This window comes from Antechinus flavipes, chromosome 4, assembly GCF_016432865.1.
Source record: "Antechinus flavipes isolate AdamAnt ecotype Samford, QLD, Australia chromosome 4, AdamAnt_v2, whole genome shotgun sequence".
Taxonomy (NCBI): Eukaryota; Metazoa; Chordata; class Mammalia; order Dasyuromorphia; family Dasyuridae; genus Antechinus; species Antechinus flavipes.
Window position 1 is genome coordinate 429,980,506 of NC_067401.1, and position 22,698 is coordinate 430,003,203.

A 22,698-nucleotide genomic window follows, 5' to 3' on the forward strand; every position below is an offset into this window, starting at 1 on the left:
TCTTGCAAATGATAGTATGATTCAACTTTTTAGATTGTATTTTCCTATACTCTTTCTGGAAAAATCCATCACAGAAAATAAAGCAACACTATCTACCATGTCATGACAATTGTGGTGCCAGTAAATGAAATTGACACAGGGTGATCGCAAAAAAACTTTAAAAAAATCATTAATGCATTAATTCATTTCCTTTTAGGATGATAGATATAACGATAGAAATATAAGATGCTGGCCAAAACTGCAAAACTCACAGGGGCTATCTTAACCCAAGAAATTTCTGAAGATGGATTTCTCTCATTAATGACAGTACGGGTTCTCATGGGTTTGAGTATCCTTTCTGTTTGAGTTAGGATAGCTCTCCTGGCCCCATCCCATTTCTTGGATCCATGCAGGCGGTATTGGTATGGAGTACAGGGACCAAAGAAAACCTTCCAGGCTAACTTGGGATCCCAAAGGAACAGCCGCAGAAGGTTAGGCTTCACACCAATTTGAGTGGCAATTTCATCCATGTACTCAATGTGATCTACTTGAATGGTGTGGCGGGGACTCTTCACATACCTGAAATGAGAAGGAAAAGTGTGGGCTGATCACAACCTGTTTTTCTGGGTGATAGATTTTGGTTTCAACAAGAAATAGACTAGACTCTTTTTATCTTTGGAATAAATTCTGTTACTTATTGACTGTCTTGATAATTTGGATTTTCTAGGAGTGTGGAATATAACTTACTATATACTTATCATGCTAAATGTTGTATAGAGGGCCAGGAAGTAAAAATCCATTTCAAATCTTGAATCTTATAGTAACTTGGCTCGCCAAAACTCCCTTTTCTTATTGAAATAGCAGAGATTGCTTGTCAATATAATAAATTAATAATCTAGCAACTGAAGCAAAATGCAAACCTTTGGATTAAAGGCAAACCTTTGAATTTAAGACAGAAAAAAGAACCTACAGTACAGACTAAAGGCATTTGGGACAGAGATACTTGAGACAATAATATGATAAACTTTACCCTGATGTGTATCTCAACTATTTGCATCTCTATCTAATTAACCAAGATTGGGGGCTTAATCATTTACATCTTAGTAGATCTTGTTTGTTAGAGAAAACTAGAGGAACTTCAAAGAGTGTGCTTTATATCAAGTCTATGAGCATTTGAGGTATATATATTTGTCTCTCTGATCAGTAAACTTTAAAGAGTTCATAATCTGGACTTTTCTGCCTCACCTGGGTATGTTTCCAAACCCTTAATTCACTACAGGAGCTGGACTCCAGCAGTGGTGGCCGAATAGGATGGAACTTCACATGAATGGGACTTCACATGAGTGGACAGAACTTCTGTGGAAGGGTGCCCTCTTAGAAAAAGCATGCACATGCACAATTCAGGTAAGAGGGGAATTAAATAATAAAAAATGAGGATAAAGTGGGGGAAAAATGCCAAAAGGCACTTTATTACTGGAAATAATTTAGCATTAGAAATATTTATCACCAGGCTGACACAGGGGAAAGATATCAAATATCAAATAAATATAGAATATAAGATACTAAATATTGATGCATTTTGAGTGGTCTCAGTTCCTGGTGGTCAAGAAATTAGTGGCAATAAGAGTTGTTAAGAATCCCCTTTAAATCTGCCGCAGGTTTTAGGAGTGAAAGAATCCACTCATTCCTGAATTATTAGTTACAAAATGAAAATTTATTGTTGGATAGAAATCAGTTTACCAAGAGACTGACTTCTATAGTGGCAGATCTATTGGAAAATGGAGTTTTGGCACTAAGAATGCTTTCTCAGTGGGCAGAATGGTCCTGGCAGCTGAGTGAGCTAAGTCCATCTGCAAAGACCTTAGTGAAGGAAGCTGTTATATCAGGTGTCTTGATGGGGGCTGGGATGGCCGGAGCAGATCATTCTGACGAGGGTCAGACCAGGTAGGAGCTGGGCCAGATCATATCAGGATTCCTCAATTGAATGAAAATTTAGAATTTCTGTGGGAGTATCTTATCTCCCATAGGTTTGGCTCTTATCCTGAAAGGTTTGGCTCTGTCTCTAGTCCTTGGAGCCTGGGAGATCCTGATCACAAGAGACACAATCTCATAGGGATAATCTTAAAGAGAACAATTCCCCTCCCCCTTCAATATCACATAGGAATATATATAATAAGATAAAATTTATAAGATTGATTATTGTCCAGCTGATATTAATATAGTATACATATTGATTTCAGAATAAGGCAAAATCATTCAGATAGCAGGGACTGAGAATATAATCTGAAAGTATTAATTAGTTAAAAGGAAAAGGACTTCCAATTTCTGTATTCTCTATTTTGGTATATTTCTTCAACCCTCAGAGACAGTTCCCTTAAATCCTTAAAGTAAATTCTTTTATCAGTACCCTGGAGGAAGACAGGAGGGCAGAGACTACTAAATCTGAATGCTAGAAGAGGAGAAGAATTAGCACCTTCTCCCCTACCCCAGGTTTCCTATTCAGATCTCATAGACACAGACCCAAAGAAAAGTCAAATTCTTATACCTAGGGGACTAGTTCATGAAACACTTTAAGAGAGCTAAAAGAAAGAGAAAGGAACATTCTTTTCAAAATACAAATAGTCTTTCCAGCTCCTGATTTAAATAATCCAATTTAAATTAAAAGACACTAGCCATTTTTTTTTTTTAATCTGTAAAGGGAGGCAATTTAAAACTCCATCGAAACAATCAGACTTTAAAAAGTGCTAATGCCTATTTAAGGAGGCATTTGCTGGGGGAAAAATCAAAATACTTTACTTCCACCTTTCAAGGGACTGCTTAAAAATCAGAAAAACTTAATATTAATTTTTTTTCAAATTCTCATAGATGCTTTAATTATGAACATGGGATATATTTTCTTCCCACTAGAGACTCATTCGAGTCCACTTCCTTCTGATATGCTAGGTTTTATTTTAGGATGCAGTTTACAAGCATTGCCAAAGTTTAAGGTTATTTTGAATTTTTAAGAAAATATGTATTCTTTACTATACTACTTCTCACCATGTTATTTTTTTCTTAAATACATGGGGGGAGAAAAATAGCACAGTATTAATAATACCTTACAAAAAATAGGAAAAGAATAAAAATAAAATTTTAAAAATATGTATATAGAAATAAAAAAAATGGGTGATGAAGGTTTTTGGGAGCATAGGAAAAGAAATATTCTGGATGCAATCTATCACTGATTTTAAGTCTGTTCTAAAATGGAAATTGGAGGGGATAATTTGGTTACTCTAAATAATTATCAGAAATTAGTGAGAGATATTAATTGGATAAAACTGTATTTGAAATTGAAAACACATGAATTGACAAAATTATTTTTCACATTTTATAAGAATATCCTAATCTGAATTCTAAAAGAAATCTTACCAAGGAAGCTGGGATCAGTTGCAAGCAGTGGGAGAAGCAATACATTTTTTTTATTTGGGAAACTGAGAACTTCTCAGAATAATCACTTGATAATTCCAGACCCAAGGATCTGTTAATCATTAAGGGTCTGGGAAGAAGAGTAAAAGTCTTGCTCTTCTAGCAGAAATACCTGAGATAATTTCTTGGACCTTTACTTACCTCCTTAGAGAAGAATCTGATTAGCTATTTAATGGCCTAGAGATATTTGAGAGGTCTATAAACTAGCTATTCTCTATTGATTGAGAAAAAGCCTGAGGTAAAACCAAAGTCTTCTTAAACCATTAACCTTAGAAGCAGAACAAACTGTTGCATAGAATCTTGCAAACAAGTCTTGCATACCCAAGGCCCTAGTGTCACAAAAGCCCACCTATATTCCAGAGACAAATAAAGAAATAAATGTTGGGTTTGCCAATGATTTTTAGGAAGATTAGCAGGAGTGGGCGGGTGAATAATTTCTGTAATTTTTTTTCTTACTGATCACTTAAATTATTTCACAATATGAAAGTAACCTCCTCCCTCTGAGACTTCAGTGAGAGGATCTTCCCCTTCTTGGGAGATCCTAATAAATCTGTTCTTCACTTTGAGATATCTCTGAATATTTTTCATTTGGGGTTTGCCATACCACATAGCTAGATTTTGTAACCTGGGAAGACTCATAGGCAACCAGCTAGGAAAAAAAAAAACAAAAACAAAACAAACAAACAAAAAACCCCTCTGTGTTATAGTTTGTGTGCTGAAAAATTTCCTGAAAAAGGGCCTAATCTTTTTTCTGTGAATTTAAAACCTTTGGCTATAAGATTGAAAAAATGCACAGAAAAAGTAATTAGAAAATAAAATTAAAATAATGTCTTACAGATTCTCAAAAGTTATGTGACAAAACGCCTTAGTAAAGTCTCAAAATTTTGAGAAAATTGATTATGGAATTTGGAAATCAGTCAAAAACAACAATTAGGAAAATAGCAGTTTTTACTAACTTTTCTTTGAATCTTATCTTGTCTGGAGTAATCTCCCTCTCCAAGTGGGAATGAGATTCTGGAGGTCTTGCTGATGGGATTGTCATTCTTATCATTATTTCTTAACTTCTCTCATATGTTAAAGTATTGTAGAAAAAGCCTTAATAGAGGTAGGCTCAAAGCCTTGCAACCATTTTTTTCCCAACCCAGCTTGGAGGAATTCTCAGACTCCTGTCTGCAGCCACCCCAGCCTTCAACAGGTTCTGTCCAGCAACTGCTTGACAAGAATCTGGGCGCTTTTGGCAGCACCCAGCATGAAAGTGTGGAGTGTGTAAGACACTCAACATCTTTTTTTTTTTGGTAAATTCACCATTCTTTATTTCAATTACAGAAATGAATTAGCTATGTAATCTATGGCAATTCAATTTATATCTGCCCAATTTTCTGATTTGTAGAGACAACTAATATTGATTGTTGCTTAACAAAAAACAAATGATATATGAATGTTAAATTGCTTCATATTTTGATAACTGTGTGGGTTTTTAGATGTGACCAATATGCAAAACTAATGTTGAGATAAATAATTTTTTAGGTGTATAAATTACATTAATCAAATTCAACTAGGCCTCACTAGGCCTAGGAAGATAGTGTATAGAATCTCTTTCTCTTTCCTTTTTCTTTCCCTGCCCTGAAGAAGGGATAAGAGGGAGAAAAAGAAAATATCCATAATGTAGTATAATTTGTTATTTGAGATATTGATGGGAAAAGTGGTTTTAAAGGAACTTTAATCAAAGGCCATTATAAGACTATATAAATTGTAATCTATTTGCATTACATTTAGGAAAACAGAAAAGCCATTCATAGCTAACTTAAAAACTGTCAAAAAATCAGCCTGCTCTTGAGTTATCTAGAAACAGACTTCTCAGGGTCCAGACACAAAAAATTCCATCTCAACTCTTTCCTAATTCATCAAGGAAAAATGAATTGTGTAAAATTGAAAAATATTCAAAATGGAAATTCAGTTTGTCCGGAACATTTGATTGATATTTAGGAAATTTCATGAATTAAAGTCATATAAATCTCAAAAATCTGTTTTGGCTCAACAAAAAAAAAATATGTGTGTGTATAGGTGTGTGTATATATATATGTATATATACACATACATTATCTTGCCTTCTCTCTAAACAAAAAAGATAACATTAGGTAAAGGGATAAAAATTATCTCTGAGAACTCAGCTCAGCAGTTTGGAGACAGAATAGATTTGTCAACTATTAAGAAGGTGAAAAGTCTATTTAGCCTTGTTTATCCTATCTCAAATTATTTTATAAATTAAATAAAGGAATTATGTATGTTTCACTGCTACTAGAAAATTAATAGAAAAATTACAATAAAACTATTTAGTTATTCTCAGGAAAAAAATCAAAAAGTTGTTAGCTAAGTTATTTGGAGCTATTGTTATTATGTTAAACCTAACTCTGATAATTACTGTATACAGGATAGCCCATCAAAACATTATGAATTGAAACAGCTAGGTGGTGCAGTGGATAGAGCACCAGCCCTGAAGTCAGCAGGACCTGAGTTCAAATCTAACCTCAGACACATAACACTTCCTAACTGTATGGCCCCGGGCAAGTCACTTAACCCCAATTGCCTCAGCAAAAACAAAACAAACCCCCCCCCCCCCCCCACTATGAATTGTCCCGGTTGGGCAACAAACAGCTCAGCCCCTTCCCTGGGGCTACTAACCAACCTTTTAATTCTAAACTTGTCAGTTTTCTTAAACTTTCAAGATAGATAAGGGCATCAACCCTGAGAGAAAAGCCTATTTAAGAGATATAGTAACATATATAATAAGGAAATTATATACGAAAATTCTATAAATAAGTTCGTTTAATGATCAATCCTTTTCATCAGGATGAGTTTAGCATATAAAACACATTAAACAATCTTTTATATGTTTAAGTTTGCTAAACTTTTGGTGAACTTTGGTAAAAAAAGATGATTTCTCTAGCCTTAAGTTGCAGTTAGTAGAATTTGATATTGGAGATGAAACCTCTTGGGACAGAAACTGACATAGTATTTTTGAGTTTCAAATTTGATTGCCTGATTGTTGTCAGTAACCCACCACTTGAGAAAAATTTCATAAACTACTCAGAGAAATGTGAAATTTTTAGCAAAATAAGCCTTAGGAGAAAAAATTAATATAGATTATGAATTAAACAAAAGAATTAAATTTAGTGGAACAATCATTAATATGATTAGGGGATCATATGAGCAATTTGGAATCTTGATTACAGCTAACTTTTAAAAAACACGGCAAGAAGCAGTATCCATGATACATTGTTGGTGGAATTGTGAATAAATCCAACCATTCTGGAGAGCAATTTGGAACTATGCTCAAAAAGTTATCAAACTGTGCATACCTTTGAGCCAGCAATGTTTGTACTGGAATTATATCTCAAAGAGATCTTAAAGGAGAGAAAGGGACACATGTGTGCAAAAATGTTTGTAGCAACCCTTTTTATAGTGGCTAGAAACAGGAAACTGAATGGATGCCCATCAATTGGAGAATGGCTGAATAAATTGTGGTATATGAATGTTATGGAATATTATTGTTCTGTAAGAAATGACCAGCAGGATGATTTCAGAGAGGCTGGGAGAGAGACTTGTGTAGAACAAGAATATATGATGATCAATACTGATGGACATGGCTTTCTTCAACAATGAAATGATTCAAACCAGTGCCACTTGTACAGTGATGAAGAGAGCCATCTACACCAAGAGAGAGGACCATGAAAACTGAATGTAGACTACAACATAGCATTCTCACTCTCTCTGTTGTTGTTTGCTTGCATTTTGTTTTCTTTCTCAGTATTTTTTTCTTCCTTCTTGATCTGATTTTTCTTGTGCAGCAAGATAACTGTAGAAATATGTATGCATATATTGGATTTAACATATATTTTAACATATTTAACATGTATTGAATTATTTGCCATCTAGGAGAGGGTGTTGGAGGAAAGAAGGGAAAATTTGGAACAGAAAGTTTTTCATTATTTTTTGAATTTGAATTTGAAACATTACCCATGCATATGTTTTGTAAATAAAAAGCTTTAATAATAATAATAATAATAAAAAAACCCAACACCACAAGCAAAAAAAAAAAAAAAGAAAAAGAAAAAAAGAAAAAAAAAGAAGAAGCAGTATCCATGGGATTTGATCCTGATAGTGTAGCTAACCAAATATTTGAGTGGTTAAAAAAGATAAATCCTATAAATAATCTGACCTCTATGCTTTTACATTTTGTTCCTCTCACATATTTTATTTTGCTACTCATTGGCTTAGTTTTTTGTGCTTTGAAGTATATTCTGCAATCATTATCAACTATGAGAACTGAAGTCTACAGATTTCATTTTTAATTTTAAAAGGGAAGAATTGTAGAGGCCTAAGAGGTAAGAATTCATTCCAGGTCTTAAACCTTGGAGTAACTTGGCTCACCAAAACTCCCTTTTCTTATTGAAATAGCAGAGGCTGCTTGTCAATATAATAAACTAATAATCTAGCAACTGAAACAAAATGCAAACACTACTTTTTGGATTAAAGGGAAACCTTTGAATTTAGGACAGGAAAAAGAACCCACAATAGAGAGTAAAGGTATTTGGGAGAAATATATTTGAGACAATGTATGAGAAACTTTACCCTGATGTGTATCTCAGATATTTGCAGCTCTGTCTAGTTAACCAAGATCTGGGGCTTAATTATTTATTTACATCTCAGTAGATCTTGTTTGTTAGAGAAAACTATAGGAATTTCAAAGAGTGTACTTCGTATCAAGTCTATGAGCATTTGAGGTATATATATATATATATATATATATAAAATAGCTGTCCCTACTATTGGGAATCTTAAGTTCTAATGGGTGAGGTAACCTGTTAAAAACAAACATGAATCTGAAAGTGGAAAGAAGCAGTATTTGGGTAGACCAGTAAAAGCTAGCATTTGATCTGGATCATTGAAGGAAGTCAAAGAAAGTAAGAGATGGAAATTTGGGGATAGGGCTCAGTGTATTCCAGGGTTTGGTATAGCCAGTGCAAAGGTTTGGATATGGGATGCCATGTTTGAATGTAGAAGCATGAAGCAATGTGGAATCTGACCAAGTCTTTTAACTTTTACGTATGGACTATGTATGTATGTAGCAGTATAAATTAAGTTATATTAGGGTTCCAACCTGCACTTTGCATGAGTACAAGTTTACATATGGAGAATAACCCAGCTTAATGAAATCACAGATCCTCTAGGTAATTATGTGTAACAGAATAATAGAATGTTATAACTGGTAAGGATCTTGGAAAATATCCAATTCATTTTAAACATGAAGACACTGGCTCAGAGACAAGAAGTATGTTGCCCAAGTTTACACAACTAATAAATGGTAGATAAATATGCATATGAAATACTACTTATGTTAAAATATATAACTCAATTGTAAGGTCCTTGAGGATAGGTAGTATATCTTAGAGAATGTTTTATTTCCCATATTTTGTGGCTTACCTGACACAATAAGGAACCAGACACTGAGGTCCTCTCAAAAGCTGAACTGCCAAACATTTGAACTCTATTGCAGAAAGCATGACTCTACTAGGCTGGCCACATAATGCAAATGCTAAATGGACACTTATCCAAAAGACTATTTTTACAGAGAGCTCACAGAAGGAAGAAGTATATGAGGATAATCTCAAGATCTTTTTGAAGGACTTTAGTATTGATTATGAGACATGAGAAAAACTGGCACAGGACCATCTAGTATGACATGCCTGAATCAAAGAAGATGCTATACTCCAAGAGCAAAGCAGAATTGTAAAAGCACAGAGGAAATGTGAGCTATACAAATCTGAAGCCACTTACACTCTAAATGCTTTAACATTTGTGTTCAAGCTTGGCTTTGTATTGATTGCATACCATACCCTGACTCCAATACTATGATGTCATTGGTTTTCTTTGAAAATGAAGGATGAACATTTCCCTTGAATTGAATTGAAGACAATACACAGACAGAGACAGAGTGGGAGAGAAAGGGGTGAAGAGAGAGAAAGGTGGAAGAGAGAATTATATGAGGGAGATGGAGAAAAAGAGACAAAGATAGGAGGTAGAGAAGACGAGGGGGAGAGAGAGAAACAGACAAGCAGAGACAGAGAGAAATAGAGACACACATAAAGAGAGAGAAAGAGAGAAAGAGAAGAGAACGAAACAGAGAGTAGCAGAGTGATAAGAGAGACAAAGACACAAAGATAGAGAGGCAGAAAGAGAAGATAGATAAACAGAGATATAAAGGCAAACAGATAGAGACAGAGAAACAGAGTGATGAGAGATTGCCAAGAGTATGCCCAAGTATAGAATGTTTCTAGTATTATTGCTGCAATAATACCAAGAATCTGTCATTGAAATAGTATGTTCCCTTCACTAAGACATATCATAATGCTTTACAATTTCAGGTTTTGTGAATTTCAGAAGAAGAATAATTTATCCCTATGAGGATGAGGTGGTGAAATTCTGACTCCCTTCTGCCCCCAGTTACATTTGTGCTTAAACAGCAGACCTATATCAGGATTGTACTTGAAGGCTTTCAAGTTGGTGTATCACCTGTTAGAAAGTAGGCTCTATTGGTATAATCTTTGGGAAATCATGGTAATTTCCATGATACAATAAGGTAACAGAAGAAGACTTTAGTTGTTAGGTCAAAAGTTCTAAAATGAACTTTTTGAAAAGTTGAAAAACGAGTGTGCTCTAATATTAATCATTCCTACCCTACCCCCGTCAAAATGAGAAAAATATAAACCATGAGACAAAAGGGAAGGGAAGAGGAACAAATAGCATTTGTCTACCTAAAAAACATAATGTAAGGTGTTCCAGTCTTTAGTAAAAAAAAAAAAAAGTGACCTTAGGGTCACTTCTCCAAAGAGTTTTTCTTACTGTGGGTTATATCATATAATTATCACAAGTCATTACAACAATAAACTGCTAGAAGTTAGAAATCCAACTTTAGGAGAAAAAACTAACCTATTAAATCTCTTTAGAGACTAAAGTTTAGATAAAGTGAAATATGAAAAAAAAAAAAAACCAATATGACAGCTAGGTGGTACAATGAACTGAGTGCAGAACTATAGTAAGAAGGACCTGAGTTTTCCACAGACACTAATTTTGTAACCCTGCACAAGTCACTTAGCTTCTCTCTGCCTTAATTTGCTCAACTATAAAATGGGGATGACAGTAGCATCTACCTCCCAGGGTCTCTGTGAAGTTAAGATAAAAATTTGTTAGGTGCTTTATAAATCTAAAAAGGCTTTGTGAATGCTAGCTGTTATTATTATAAAGAATGGGTAGAGATGAATTTGTAGTTTAACATTCCATACTGGGGAACCCATTACCACATGTAATTGTTTGTTTTTATTTTTGTAGGATGAAATTCCTTACCGTTTTTCCATAGCTTTTTTTCTTTGTGTGATGTCAGCCATCATGTTTTTCACTGAAGGTAATTTGTTCAACCCTAAGAAATAAAACCCAGATTTTAGCAGGTGGTCAAGGAGATGATGGAATATATATTATTGAAGAGGGCAAAATTCTCCCAGGAGATCCTGGGCATTTAATATGATATACAGAGCAGGACCATCTCCAAGATTCATCCACATACCCTTGAACACTCGTGTAGCCCAGCGACTCTGGAGCTCCGCAATGGGTAGGACAATGCCCAGGGGTTGGATAAGGCCAATGATAGCTAGAGTTGGCTGTTCCAGGTCAGGAGGAAACATAAGCTTATAGAGAGACACCTCATTATCGGTAACTTTAATGAGATCTTCAAGAAAAGGAAAACTGATATTGTATCCTGTAGCAAAGATTACCACATCAATGTCTTCTTCTATGGTGCCATCCTCAAAAATGGCAGCTGTTTCAGTAAATTCCTTTATATTTGGTTTCACCAAGATTTTACCAGAAATTATATGATTTGGAAGGTCATCATTGACAGTTGGATGCTGGCTTAAAGCTCTGAAGATAAAAATAAAAGTTAAAAATGTATATAAGTATCAAAACAATATATGAGGAAATGCTTAAGGTGTGTGGAAATTACAGAAAGTCAACAAGTTGGCTTTACTCTTCCCTAATTTATAATCTGTATCTATTTCCATCCCCTCATAACAAATCATTACTGTACATATCATTGGTCATATTTCCAATAATTTCCAAATTAGACAAACAACTTTTTATTGAAGTTTTTTTATTTTCAAACATATGCAAGGATAATTTTTCACCCTTGAAAAACCTTGGGTTCTCATTTTCCTCCCCACTTTCCCCCTATCCCTTTCCCTAGATGGCATGTAACCCAAGATATATTGACAAATACATGACAAACAAAATATATGACAAACACAATGTTAACAAAATCAGATAATTAGGCCACATACTTGAATGTACTTGTGTATGTTTCTTCTTTTTAAATTTAAAATTTAAATATAAATTTTGAACTACCTTTTATTATTACTGAAATCTTTCCTTGAATATGTCAAAACACTAATTTTATCCTTTGATAGCAAATGTTTATGAGTATTTTTCTTCTATTTAATAGCCAAAAGTACAAACAATATAATAATAATAATAATAATACCTAGCATTTAGTAATAATAAAACCTAGCATTTATATAGTGTTTTAAAGGTTGCAAAATACTTTAGAAATATTATTTCCTTTTATCTTCACAACAACCTTAGGAGGTAGGTGCTATTTTATTTGCACTTTACAGATAAGGAAGCTGAGACAGACTTAGATTGGGTACTGGTCAAGATTGCTTAGATAGTGAGTGTCTGCAATCAGAATTGAACTCATGTTTTCCTGATTATAGGTCCAACATGTTATTTACCATATCATCTAATTGCTCCCCCCATATGTATACATGCATACATAAATATGTACACACATGCACATATATGTAATGCATGTGCATATATGTGTTTATGTGCAATAAATATCTAGCTAATTTATAAAGGTTTTTGTTTCTAGAAAAAAAGTCTGTTAATTATCCAATGTTATTCTTGCGGAGCCTGAGAAATGTAGATTCTGAATTGGTTGAATGTCAAACTCAAAGCAGACTCATTAATGAATCTATCAACTTATAAAGATTGCTGCAGTAATGTGCTACAGAAAATTGTGTCCATTCGCTTTTTAGTATTTGACATTGTAACCAGTGACATAGTTTAGGGAATCAAGAGATAGTGGAATGTTCTTAAGATCCAGCAGTGGACTTGGAGTCAGAATAACCTATATTCAAATTCTGCCTTAAACACTTGCTAGTTGTGTGACTTTAGTCAAGTCACTTAACATTACTAAGTTTCAGTTTCCTCAATTATAAAATGAGGGAATCGAACCCAAAGAGCTCTAAGAGCTCCCACCTCTAAATTTATGTGAACAATAGCAGATTAATTTTGTATCTAATCAAATGCTGCATGTTCAAGTTTTTGCAGAAATGATTTTGCGACCACATTTAGTCAACTAGAATTTATGTATCTCTGTATAGCTTTCCTATGTATTTATAAATTGAATTAACCACATCCAGTCACATAACTTTAATTTAATAGGCTGTGATACCATACTATTCAAAGTTCTTGTTGAATTCTTAAATCTGCCTTATTTTAATTGCAACCAATCAGAAGATAAATATATATATATATATATATATATATATATATATACATATATATACATATATATATACACATATATATATGTATGTATATATATATATACATATACATATATATATATATATATAAAATTCAGAAATATCTCTGAAGAAACTTTGACTTTGGGGAAACCAATCTGGGGATGTTTGTTTCATAACTCTTCTTCCCTCACTCTAATTATCACAGATCTATCTGTAGACATTTGATGGCAAGTTGCTTGCTTTTCCCCTCACTTTAACTGACTCCTGACCCTTAAATGTAAGCATTCCTGAAGGGGATGTTCTAGGTTTCCTGAGTCTCTTTTCACCCTGGTAAAAACTTCTGGTCAGTTGAAAGAGAAGGAAAGAGAGTCACAGAACTAAACTTAAGAAGAAGGCAAGAAATGGAGTAAAAAGGAAGGGAACATATGTTTAATCACATGTACCCATATAGTAGACACATAAAACCTATGTACCTGTGTTGAGGTTGTAGACCATAATGGGCATGGTTAAATCTTGAATTTAAAGTCTTTTCCAGTTGATTGTTAATTATTCTGAGACTTGCTATTTTCCGGAACAAACTGTTGAATCTAGTAAAGAATGAGCTGTCCATTGGGTACCCATTGGCCCAAACACGGTGTAATATCCATGATCCATGTCTAGTACTAAGGAAGACCTAAGAGGACAATGGACAGATGAGAGAATTGAGGGATTTTTCATTCATATCTTGCTTACATTTGTGAATGACACTGTGTTAATTGACCCGTGGCTCAGAATCCTGAATATGATCCATCATCATTCTGGATGAGATCCATAAATTCCATTTAAAACCATTCAGAAAAATTTGGCCTAACTATTCACTGAGGAAAAAATATGACAAAGAAAAATAAGATTGCCCAGACTATGATATTTGGCAGCTAAATGGACAACCTTTAGAACTTTTCTCTCTGTAAATCATATATACAAGTAAATATATGTAATTACATATGCACAAATGCACACACACATACATCAGAGGCAATCACTTCAAATGGACAGTGAGATGGGCCCAGAGGTGAATGGGAAAAGAGGAATGGGCAGATCATCTCTGGGAAATTGAAAATTTATTTTAGTGAGTCCCAATCTTCTTTCCTGAAAAAAAAGGCATTTTTGAAAAGTATTTCAAATACTAGTATTCTTTTGGGGTTGTTGAATGGTTAGAATGCATAAAACACTTTACTCTCCAAAGAAAAATAGAAATTATCCAGAGGACAATGTGAAGGTGCAAGGTGAATTTGAATAGGCTGCAATATAGGAAATTATGAAGAACTGGAATAAAAGAAGTCATCAAAGAAATGCAGGAGCAAAAAAAAAATTAAGAGGGAAAAAAGGCTTTTGTTTAAGCAGTAATTAGACTACCCCATTCCAACTTTAATACTGACATTATAGTTTAATTTAGATATCTAGTTTAGTGTAACTGACATGGGAAAATAGAATTTTATGGTAGCAATAAAAAAGATGGTTTTAACCAGCAGTCTTCAAATTTTGTATTTCTTTTCTAAACATGGGGCATCCCAAAAATCTCAGTGCAATAAAATTGTATTTAAAATTTTGGAACATTCTGTATTTGGATAACAATATTTTAATAAATCAGTTTGCTCTGGAATCACCTTTATTTTATTTTATTTGTGGAAAGCATTATTCAGAGATTTGATCTGTAGACTTTATCAGATTGCCAAAGTGATATTGACACCTAGATGATTAAGAACTTTTGCAACAGATCTTTATATCTGAAACATAGGCTGTGTCTATGCCATGCAAAAAATCAGAAGGAAAAATATCCAGATATTTGGAAAATCTGGTTAATTGATATTCTGGGCTTTTATTCAGACATTTGGTTCAATGTAAACATTGCTCTTTCAAATAAGGGACTCCACTCCCCTTTTGTAAAAGGCCAGAAGGATTTGAATCTAGTTTTCGAGTGTCCAAACCTGTTTTGCACCACGACTGAGTTCTACTGCAATATCTGCTCCAGAATTCCCAATACCAATTACAATGATCCTCTTTCCTAAAAATTCTTCTGGACTTTTGTACTCTCTGCTATGGAAGTGGTCGCCTTTGAATTTTTCAATACCTATGATGGGAGAATAGAGAATAGTTTTGGGTTAATTTTTACACTGTTGATTCAATGTAGGAAAGACAACTTTGTTCATAGTAATTTGATGCAGGGAAAAGAAATGAGGTGGATGAGGATCTTCACTATCACTATTTATTTGTTCTAGGAGGGGAAAAAATGTCAGGGTATATGTTGTGACCTTACTTGGGCAAGGGATAAAGATTAGACGAGTTAGGGTTAATGTGTGTTCATCTAAAAGGTACTCCCTATAAGACAGCCTATTAAAAAAATGATTCAGTCAAACTCAGATCTCCCTTGGATGTCATCCATGAATGTTAATTATGGAATAGGTAAATGATCTCATTTCAGAGTTACTTCAGCCTCATACACAGTCTTGCAAAGGACTAGGACTGGACAAAATCACCAGATAACAGAACTTTGTTTTTATGTCTTACTATCTTCTTTTCTAGAATCCTAGAAAAGATGCAGCCCAGGATTTCACAAAACAATGCCCACCCAGGCTTTCTCTATCCAAATAGGGCCCATTATGGCTCTTTTCCTCTTTGTTTTCATTTCTTACACATTTATACCATTAAGCAATTTTTTCAGGAAGCTATTCTCAGGCAATTGGAAAGTTGAAAAGAATAGGAGAGACTAACTTATTTATGCTAAGATACTTAGAAAGTCACTGTGGTGTAGTTAGGTAGAGATATGGCCATGTAGTCATGAATATCTAGATTCAAACTTACATTTGACATAGTCTGGCCTTTGTGATCATGGGTAAATAAAAATTTCTCAATGTCCTAGACAACTATCTAATCACTTCAGAAGTCTTTCGGCATCAGGGAATGGAGTTTCCACAATAGGAGTGTTGAAAACTATCCACTTAGCTCACTAATAGCTATTGACTGGTTCTAAACACTAAAACAGGATTTAGCATCACATACTATCCAATCATTTAGGTATCCTTTATCTGCATGCCTGATACCATTTAACTGCTCCACTTCATCTGAATCAGTATCCTCAATTCTGGAATTGAAGAACTGAACCTGTATATCCAATATTTTCATTACTTCTCTTTCTATCCCTAATCTTTCACCTTCCCAGAACAAAACTCCCTTCACTATGTAGTAGTGAAGACTATATATATCTCTTTTCTTAATGTTAAGTCCTTGAGGATCTGAATTCTCATTCTTTCAGTCTGTCTTTCTCCCTCTCCTTCTCTATCTCTGTCTTTCTCAATATTTGTATCTTTGGTACTTAACCCTATGAATGGCTTATAGTAACTTACTTTTTCTAAGTTTTTAAAAGGGCTTTTTCATTAATTTATTCTTAAGATTATCTATATTTAACCATTCATATGATCATAGAATATAGAATCTGAAAGACATTTGGGAGGCTACATACTTCAACCCTCTAATACTGTGCATGAGGAGAATCAGAGAGATGAAATGATTGATTAAAGACCACAGATTATGATAGAACTAAGACTAGAATCTGAGTGCCCTAATTCCCAGTTCCCACATTTTATAAAAAATTATACCACAGCAGAGACTAAGACAAGATCAAGATTGCTCCTGCAAAACTAGAGTAGGTAGGATGTTAAACTGGTACTTGAATATTTATTGTGGAATGACTGAGAGTGAAGAATTCAGGACATGGATTATGATTTGAGAGAATAAATATGTGTCTGTGGTAAGAGGAGAAAGATGAGATTTTGTGGAAGTTGACAGAGTTGGTATCTATGCTTGGTTGGGGGTAGAGAGGGAAGGGAAATCTGAAGGATTGAAACTTCCTTAGAATAAATATTAATTAAGGCATGGGTTTATTCCTTCCTCAATTATTTCTACACCAATTTGATCTCTCCCTTTCCCTTTTTCCATTCTCTCTTTTATTATTTGTATATAGGCCATAACCTCTTAACCCTCAGGAGAATATACACAAATAGCACAAGAAGTCCTCTTGACTTCAAATCAACGCTCCAATTCCTATACCACCTAGATGCCTGTAATTGGTTGGAAGCTTCTCTTTTTGTCTTTTACTTTTCTAGTGACACACCTGGGAAGGACTGAAGTGGTAAATTGGGGTCAGTATGATGGCCACTGCAAACCAAGATTCCATCAAAAATTAAGGATTCCTGTTTCTCATCAGCCTCCACGATCACATCCCATTGTCCAGAAGAAGAAAAATCTGGGCGCTTCTTTATACTTTGCACCTTAGCCTGAGAAGAAAGATACAAGAAGAAAGAACCTTAGAGATCAGTATGGTACCACCCCAAGGGTTGCGACTTGCCTAAGATCAGAATGTAAGATTATCACAGAAGAGAGACATTAATAATCATTTTGTCCTCTGATTTCAAAATCAGCACTTCTATCTTATTGTTGTTGTATAACTATTTCTGACTCTTTGTGAACCTCTTTGGGGTTGTCCTGGCAAAGATACTGAAGTGGTTTTCCATTTCCTCCTCCATTTTATGGTAAAGGAAATTGAGGCAAATGGGCATAGTGACCAGGATGACATAACTACAAAGTATTTTGGGCTAAATTTGAACTCAAACCTTCCTGACTCCAAGTCTAGAGCTCTGTCCATTGTGCTACCTTGCTGCTCCTTCCATATAGCTTACTAAGTGTATTTATAATTGAATCAAGGGAAAAAACCCTGGGTTGATACATTTCTTGTATTATTGATTTTCCCAAGTATATCTTGTTTGTTTAGAATGTGGCTTCCTATTTTCAGAATTGATATGTCATTTATTCTCCTGTTTTTCATTTGCCCAATTTACTATTTCTCTTGGATATTGTTATTGTATCTAACACCACGTTGTTGTTTGTCCTTCATTCTCCAAGAGTACCATAACCTCTGGGAGAAAAGTTGGATTTAAATGAGGGAGGGCTGTGCAAAGTCACCAGCCTCACTTCTGCAGAACCATTTGGGTCCAGTGGCAAGATATTGATCAGGATGATTGGAATTGCCCCAGGAGGCAGGATGCAGGATGCCCCAAGGCCTCCTTGCCTTTTAAAGCTAAGGTCTTTAACAGATCTTGGTTTGACTGAGATAACATCCAAACAGTGATTAAGACTATGGAACAATTAAGGGAAAGAATGGCTTTTTTTAGCTAGTTAAAAAAATCCAATCTACTTCTAGGTAGATAGGTAATAGTTTCAGAGTGTAGATAGAGGAATACCCCTCCACATACTGTTCCTCCTCTATACACATCTGCTAAGGTGAGAATATGTTTTACTCGACTACACATTTTTGTAATGGGTTTTGTTTTTCTTGTTTTCTTAATGGGAAGGTGGGAAAAATTCATAACTGAAAATAAAATAAAATTGAATAAAAAAACTTGAAGAAATAAACAGATGAAGCACAAATATTTTAGTTTTATTTTTACTACATACAAGCTGTTGCTATGTTATATGCTAGAGCTGGAAGTTTAATAATTATAAGCCAAGTAGGATCACTATATTGCCCAGAAGCCTAAATTTGGATCTCAAGATCTCTCCAATAATTTATGGCTCACATCTGAAACTATAAGAATTCCTGGTGAGGAATCCCAGTGAGTCTCGGGAATGCCTTTTGTGTAAATTTGTTTGCTGAGAACATGAGAATGAGCTTGGGGTTATCTGATGAAAAGCCAGGTAGCACAAAGAAGTTGGAAGGCCATTCTTCTAGTGGATTGATTAATTAGTGTTCTTAATTGTAGGCCTGTTTTTATTCCAGAAATCTGGCCAGTTCCTTGAATAAACATAGTCCTCCTAAAGGAATGAACAAATTTCTCCTTGGTAGACCTTTCGAGATGGAGCTTTCTGTACCTGGGAGGCTACTCCATCTGAAGAGTCATGTATCAAATGAGAATATTTAGCATAGTGCCTTCTTTGTACCCAGCCTTTGTGGAAAGGGCCTTTGAGAATTCACCTAGGAAGTATTTTACAAAAATGTCTTCCACTTGAGACTTTGAATAGCTGTGATCATGGATTCTCCCAGCCAAAGAATTCAGATGTTGATGCTTCCTTGGAGTGGTGATGATGTATGTTGTGTGTTATTTGTTTGCTATAATGTCTATTGTTATGGTGGCCACTGAGTTTGTTAATTGTATATTACTTTTATGCAATGAGTTTCTCTTCCCTTATATCTTATTTAAATCAAGATTCTGAGTTGTAATAAACTTGTACCTACCTCCTTTAAGACTGTGTTTATTGAATGTGAATTCCAAACCTAATTAGTCTGACAGAGATAAACTTTAGTGCATGTTGCCAATATTGACTTTCAAGGCATTCCATTGTTCCAATAGGAACCCCTCCCCCCAAGAAAAAATTCTAATTAATTCAAAACCAAAGTGTTTACTAGAAAAGATTAATGTGAAATCACACAACTGATTGTTGAATCAGTTAGGTCATAGAAACAGTTTCTTCTATGATATTCTCATTTCAAGGGTTTTAAGGTTAATATAATTTAACCCTCATGCCAGCTCTGTAAAGCATTACGAGGGCAAGGATTTTCAGCTCTTTTATAGTCAAAGAAACTGACAGTGATAATTTAAGGAATTTTTGGTCTATAGTTTAAAAGAATTTACAGAAATAGAGTGCCCCTTGTAAGAGTTAGCGAGAGTATAAATGCCTAGAGGCTTGTAAATCTAATTACATCTGAAAAGAAAGATAGAGGGAAAATATTGAGATTACTTGCATGGGAGGAAGAAAAATAATACAAATGACTCATAATTTAAAGGAGAAAAAACCCCAAGACAGAAGCTAATAACAAAATCATTGACCTCAAATATTTATACACAAATGCACAGAGTAGGAAATGAGGTTATTATTCAAGGAAATTTGATTTCATAGGTAGCATTAATGGTAGGTGAAATAGAGCTTGTGAATGCAATATTATACTGGAATACCTTATTTAAAGGAAATGAGATATAGAAAAGAAGCATAGGTATGGAATTATAATACTAATATTAGATATAAAAATTATACATGCTATATATATGTTATACATTATGTAATATAATATATAATATAATATAATGACATAAGATACAGTTACATGAAATAACATCACATAAGATAAAATGAACAATTTTGATTATGTAAAATTTAACAAGATTTTTCACAAACAAAACTTATTACTGAAATTAGAAGATACTTAGCTAACTGGGGAAAATCTTTCTAGTAAGCTTCTTTAATGGAGGTCTCATATCCAAGATAAATAAGAAACTGATTCAAATATTTAAGAACCAGAATCATTCACCCAATAGACAAAGAACATGAACAATCAGTTTTCAAAGGAAGAAATACAGTCTATCAATAGACATAGTAGAATCAAATTTCAATTCACTAATAATTATTTTATAATTTTATGAAAATTAAAACAAGTCTAAGATTCCACTGGCAAAGAGGACAAGAAATGAAAACAATTGTTGGAGGGGTTGTGGAAAAATAGGAATTCTGATGAACTATTAGTAAAGTTGTGAAGGGGTCCAACCATTCTGAAAACAATTTGGATTTATGCTCCAAATGTCACTAAATTTGTCCCTTAGATTCAGTAATAACACTACTAGACTTACATTACAAAGTGATCTAAGAGATTCATATGTACAAAAATATGTGTAGATCACAGCTGGGATTTGCTGTTGTTGTTATTGTCATTATGATAAAGAACAGGAAATTAAAGTGGGGAGGGAACTTTCAATTCATAAATCAGAAGTTCTTGAACAGGTTGTGGCATAAGAATATAATGGAATATTATTGTGCCATAAGAAATTACTAAAGGGATGATTTCAGAAAACCTGGGAAGACTTCTATTAATTAATCTAAGTGAAATAAGAAGAAACAAAAGAACATTTATTCAAAAACAACATTCTAAAGAGAAGTAACTTTGAAAGAAAGACTTCATGAATTTCATGAAGTAACCAACTGTGAAACCAGGGAACTAATTAAGAATATTCTCTTACTACTTGAAAAAGAAAGATATAATGATCTTCAAAGTGCAGAATAAGACACAGAATTTTTTTTTTTTTTTGGTACTGCCAATGTGAGAATTTATTTTACCTGGTTGTGCATGTTTGTTACAAGCATTTCTTTTTTCCTCCTTTCCCTTTTTAATTTAGGGTAAGTAGAGTTAAGAAGTAGAGAAATGCTAGCCAAAAAATCAGAAGAAAAAAAGGGTCATTGAAGCATTTTTAAAAATGTACAGAAGAGAATAGAAGGAAGGCAGATAGAAGCATAGAGAAGCAGTGTATCTTTGAGTTACATGTTGTATTTATTATATATCTAAGTCTAAAAGTAAACTATATCTATTAGAGATCAGTGGTTTCATGTACAACTCTCATTTTATGTTCTACTTTGCATGTGGAAAAGCTCATTTTATTTTGTACTTAAGTGCAGAATAACAAAAGAATAGAATAGCAGAATAATAAAAATAATTAAAGAAGATATATTCATGGGGAGAATTATAGGAATCAAAAATGTGGATTAGAGTGGAAGGAGGGAAGCATAATGGAGAAAATTTGAGTGAAGAAAAACAAGGGCAAAAAAAAAATTATATTATCATTGGAATGTACCAAAGAGCTCCTGGGCAGAAAGAGAAAATGGATATAGGATTTGGTAAGTAAGTCATAGCCTGACATGGATTTATGTGAAATTTCAAACATCCAAATTTGGATTCCTTCCTTTTTTTTTTTTTTTTTTAAGACTGCTTTGAGGCAAAAATACTTAAAGAAATCCAGGTTTCTCCTCCATTGTTCCACAACCCTAGTTGGCTAAGACAGAAGGGAGGGTCTGGGAAACAAAGTTTCTTACCTGCTCATTAAGATGCACTGATCCTCCCCAAGGCTATCCAACAAAATTCTTAAGTACATACCTACATATCATGCAGTTTTTTTTTTTATTTGTTTTACCTTAAAGCGGATATATTTCAGGAGGTCAAAGTGTTTGGCATACATCCTGAAGTATTCCATGACTTTGGAGTTGTGCATGTAGTTGGGAAAATGGTCTGGGATGGGATAGTCACTGTAACACATCATCTCCTTGGATGTATTGATTGTCAAAGATCTGTAGATACTGGGCAGTTTCTCCACAGTATTTTTCTGTGAAAGAAATCCTCTCTTATTATATCTTATGATTAATATAGAAACAAAACAAAATACCAAATATATGGGAAAATATATTATTCCAATAATAATTGAGTGTCTTCTCATTTTAATAACAAAAGCTAGCATTTGTATAGTGCTACTATGTGCCAGAGCCTATGATAAGTGGTTAGTACTTATCCCAATGAATGATCACAAAAATCTTGGGAGATAGATAATATTATGATCCCCATTTTACAGATGAAGAAATTGAAGCAAATAGAGGCTAAGTATCTTGCTTAGGGTCACATAGCTAGCCAATGTTTAAGTCTGAATTTGAACTCAGAGCTTCTTGATTTGATTGGGCAGATAGGTGGCACAGTGGATCCCTGAAGTCAAGACTTCTCTTCTTGTATTCAAATGTGGCCTCAGACACCTTCTAGTTGTGGGACCCT

The 22,698-nt window shown here is 34.1% G+C and overlaps 1 protein-coding gene across 1 annotated transcript; it reads right to left on the reverse strand.

Annotated features, from left to right (window-relative positions):
- Window positions 1-182: 182 nt before the first annotated feature.
- Window positions 183-22,213, reverse strand: LOC127561647 (flavin-containing monooxygenase 5-like). Its single transcript, XM_051996832.1, has 7 exons — window positions 22,073-22,213; window positions 17,236-17,398; window positions 15,053-15,195; window positions 13,559-13,758; window positions 11,066-11,418; window positions 10,849-10,921; window positions 183-558 (listed from the first exon to the last, which is right to left on the reverse strand). The coding sequence occupies exons 1-7, from the start codon at window positions 22,196-22,198 to the stop codon at window positions 183-185; spliced, it is 1,434 nt and encodes a 477-aa protein (XP_051852792.1). The 5' UTR covers window positions 22,199-22,213.
- Between the last annotated feature and the right edge of the window lie 485 nt (window positions 22,214-22,698).

Excerpts from the sequence above, each read along its gene's own strand:
- LOC127561647 (XM_051996832.1), bottom strand. The coding sequence starts at position 22,198 with ATGATGTGTTACAGTGACTATCCCATCCCAGACCATTTTCCCAACTAC. Across the intron at positions 11,419-13,558 it reads GGTCTACAACCTCAACACAG|AGCTTTAAGCCAGCATCCAA; the intron begins GTACATAGGTTT and ends TTTTATCTTCAG. Across the intron at positions 10,922-11,065 it reads GGCTACACGAGTGTTCAAGG|GGTTGAACAAATTACCTTCA; the intron begins GTATGTGGATGA and ends TTTATTTCTTAG.